Below are 4,038 nucleotides of genomic sequence, written 5' to 3' on the forward strand. Positions count from 1 at the left end.
CAGCTCAAGGAAGGATACATCAAGGGAGATCGGACGAAGCACATACTGCCGAAGTTCTTCTTCACACATGAACTACAAAAGGCCGGAGAAGTTCAAGTGGTGCAAGTACAGTCCTGCGACAACTCAGCCGATCTCTTCACCAAAGCATTGCCGACATCGACGTTCAGGAAGCTCACGCACAAGATTGGGATGCGGAGGCTTCAGGACTTGGAGTGATGTTTGGATCAGGGGGAGCAATGTGTGCTGTACTCTTTTTCCTTCACCAAGGTTTTGTCCCATTGGGTTTTCCTGGTAAGGTTTTAATGAGGCAGCATCCCCTAAGCACATTGCAGCGATCCCATCCAACATGGTACGGTCATCTCGTCCAAGGGGGAGTGTTGTAAAACACTTGTGGACTCCATAGACCGGCCCGCTCACAGTCCGTTAGGACATGGCCATTCGGCCATTTACTGTCCGCACATGTACGGCCCATCGGCCATAGCTTTACGGCCCATGGCCATTGCTGTACGGCCCATGGCCTATCTTATGTACTCTATTGCTTTATGGGCTTTAGCCTTTGTACTCCTATTATATATACATGTATGCTCAACATTAATCAATAAGACTAAGAGATTTCACTTCCTAAATTCTCTAGTTTACAACATTAATTATGATATTATAGTAATTAATTGTATAATTTTCTTAATTCTTTTTCGTATAGAATTAGTAATTTAACATTAGAACTTTTTTGTATATATATACATATATGAACTATTTTTTTATATTTGTTAAATTGGTTAAATTTTAATTTCTTATAATTTACAAATATGTTAAAACAAATTTTTGGTATAACACATGACAAATCATTAATTTTTAAATTTGACACGTTGCGAAGTTACTAACTTTGAAAACCAAATTATATAATTGATATACTTGACACACATCGCGAATATACGAATTACTAATTTTGAAAACTAAGATTTATATAATAAAATAGTAGTCCACTAAGATAATGTTAAGTTGAAGTGTTAACACATAATGTAAAATTATAATCTAACGATCTAACAAACAAAGTTAAAAAGACAAATATTAAGGAGCTACCGAATAATCTTCCAATCGGATATCTTGCTTTTTAAGTTATCTCCCAACATAAATCACATTTTTATTAACCCTTGAAAAGAGAAATGATCTCTTTTTTTGTGCAAATGATCTCAAACTATAAAATGTTGAAGAAAAAAATCTACCTAGGAGACATTGAAGAATTTGTGATGAACTACAAGTAGCATGAGACCGAGAGGAGGAACGATAACTCTGAGTTGTGATGGTGTTGATAGTCAAAGAACTAAGCTGATTATTAAACTCTCTCCTCATCGCTCTATACACATCCTCCAATCCTTCCTCTATAAGTTCTAGAACTGTCTGCGGCATCGGAGGCAAATTAATATCGTCCGACGTACCTTCTAGAAGCTTCACTACCTCCCCCATCGATGGCCTCACTGATACGTCGTCTTGTATGTACCAGAAAGCCACGTTAAGAGCTTTAACTACTTCTTCTTCCTCTGCTACTCCTTGTAGCCTTCTATCCACGGCTTTCAAAGCTGTCCCGTTTGTTAGTTCCTATACATATATTTTCAAAAGATCGTTAGGTTCTAATCAAAGGTGCTCCTAGCGCCTAGACTATTTGACCTTTTCTAACTATTTTTCTATTTTATAAATTGTGTTTTGTGTAATTAATTACCTTGTAGGCCCATCTGGGGTAAAAGAAATCCTCAGCGTCGAAGGACATATCAAGATTTCTTCTACCTCCTACGATCTCAAGAAGAAGCATTCCGTAGCTATACACATCTGCCTTCACCGTGATCGGGCGGTTACTCACCCATTCGGGTGCTAGATACCCTCTCGTCCCTCTAATCATCGTAACCACATGTGAATGCTCTCTCCCCATCATCTTGGCCAGTCCAAAATCTGATACCTTAGGACAAAAATTCTCATCCAACAAGATGTTTTCAGGTTTTATGTCGCAATGAATAATCCTGTTCCGACATTGCTCATGAAAATACGCGATCCCTTGCGCAGTTGCAACCGCTATCGCAAAACGTGTACGCCAATCAAGTAGCCTTGCTGTTTGTTCTGAAGAGAATATCCATTTGTCTAACGAACCATTTATCATGAACTCATAAACCAGAAGCCTGTAGAGTCCCCCAAAACAGATTCTCAAATCTTTTTGCATAAGAAACAGTGTAAATTTTATTTGTAATGTTAAAAGGTTAATGTTTTTAGCTTACCGGTGTGAGTCTTCCGAGCAGTAACCACACAAGCGAACAAGGTTCATATGATGCATTGAACAAGGTTACTGAAAAGAATGAAAAGTCAGCCAACAGTTCTGTTTCTTTTGTTGGCTGACTTTTCATTCTTTTCAGTGTTTCGTTTTCCATCTCTAGTGCTCATGTTTGAAAATTCTAATTGAGTTCGATACATTCGAATGACCTCTTCGATATATGACAAAGATATGAGAGAATACATATTTTTATATAATAAGATTCTTTTTCTCTTAGGATTAGGCCAAGAATTCAATATAACATAGGATTGTTTTGTATAAATAGAGTTATTGTAGAAGGATTTTCTTTAGGAACTTCATGTATCTTTATCTTAAGATTATTTTTATCATATATTTTAGGATTAGTAATTTTTAAAATTTCTTGATTTTTTTAAAGATTCCTTTTTTAAAAAAAATAGAAATTTGTGTAAAATTGACATTTGTCACGATCTTATGAGTTAGTAATTTTTGAAATTGACACGTGTCACGATCTGGTGAGTTAGTAACTTTTGAAACCATACTTTATATAATAAGATATTCATTACGATTCTTTTCACACACTATCCAATATAGCTGAACTGTATCTATTTTTATTATCCCAGAATCTAAACCAAATCACACCTCCATATTTTCTAGACTTCTTTAAAACTTAAGAAATTTGAATCCCATAATCTTTTTGGACAAAAAGTTAAATTAGCCTCCTTCGCTGATGTTGTTGGACTTCTTCATTGATAAATAGTCTTTTTCAATAACGATAATACTTGTTATAAAACAAAATTCTTTCTTAATAATTACTACATGGCGAAATCATCCTCTAGTGTTGAGGAAAACCAAGCTCGATACTGAAATCAATACATAATGAACAACATCACCTAAGAGTCGTGAGGATGATTTTCCTCCCAAGAAGCTGTTCCACAGGCAATCCGTGACCACTTTTGCGTCCTTCCTAGACCCAATCGAATACAGTTTCCAATTCCGTCGCCAAGAGACAACACAACCTTGATACAAATTTGACAAAAGCATCAAAATAAATATGATTTTATTAACTAAAATAATAGGATCAAATTTGGAGGAAAAGATAAAAAAACCATTTATTTTCTATCTCAGCAGAAGAAAAAAAAGCATGTGAACCAACCTTGATGCAGCTACATGTGTAACACATGTCTTTGCATATTAAAAGCAAATCCTTAGTTTCATTAATTTGAATGTTGATGAAGTATATTAATTATACAATCATTCCATATTAGAATACTAACACCACACACACACAACAATTCTTCATAAGGTAAACATGAGAGAAATCAATATACAATAGTCACCATGATTCCTTTCACACACTAGCCAATATAGATGAACTGTATCCATTTTTATCATCCCAGAATTTAGACCAAAGCATTACACCTCCATACTTTGTAGACTTCTTTAACAACGGAAGAATCTGCGAAGTAAGTACATCTGGTGGGATATACCCACTTCCCGCGGCTTCAGGAGCTGCCGGAAGACCCAAGAAGATTTTTTGGGCTGTAATTGAAGTGGTCCACTTGTTCCACGAATCAAAGAGGTTTTGAGTATTACCAGAAGTGTATGAACATGGTGGATTGTTGTAGAATTGGATCCAAACATAGTCAAAAAGTTTAGTGTTGAGAGCAGTTCCCATTAATCTGTCTGGAAATGGACATTGAGGAGCTCCTGTTAGATATACTTTTCTTCCTCTGTGATTAAACTTTGAGAGAGACCTATCC

At 35.9% G+C, this 4,038-nt stretch overlaps 1 protein-coding gene across 1 annotated transcript in view; it reads right to left on the reverse strand.

The window, feature by feature from the left end:
- LOC104736420 (acidic endochitinase) overlaps positions 3,474-4,038 on the reverse strand; it is a 2,517-nt gene continuing 1,952 nt past the window's right edge. Inside the window, exon 3 of the mRNA XM_010456397.1 lies at positions 3,474-4,032. Coding sequence (XP_010454699.1) covers positions 3,627-4,032 — 406 coding nt within the window. The 3' untranslated portion in view covers positions 3,474-3,626. The remainder of the gene's footprint in view (positions 4,033-4,038) is intronic.

Source organism: Camelina sativa, chromosome 13 (assembly GCF_000633955.1).
Source record: "Camelina sativa cultivar DH55 chromosome 13, Cs, whole genome shotgun sequence".
In the NCBI taxonomy this organism is placed as follows: Eukaryota; Viridiplantae; Streptophyta; class Magnoliopsida; order Brassicales; family Brassicaceae; genus Camelina; species Camelina sativa.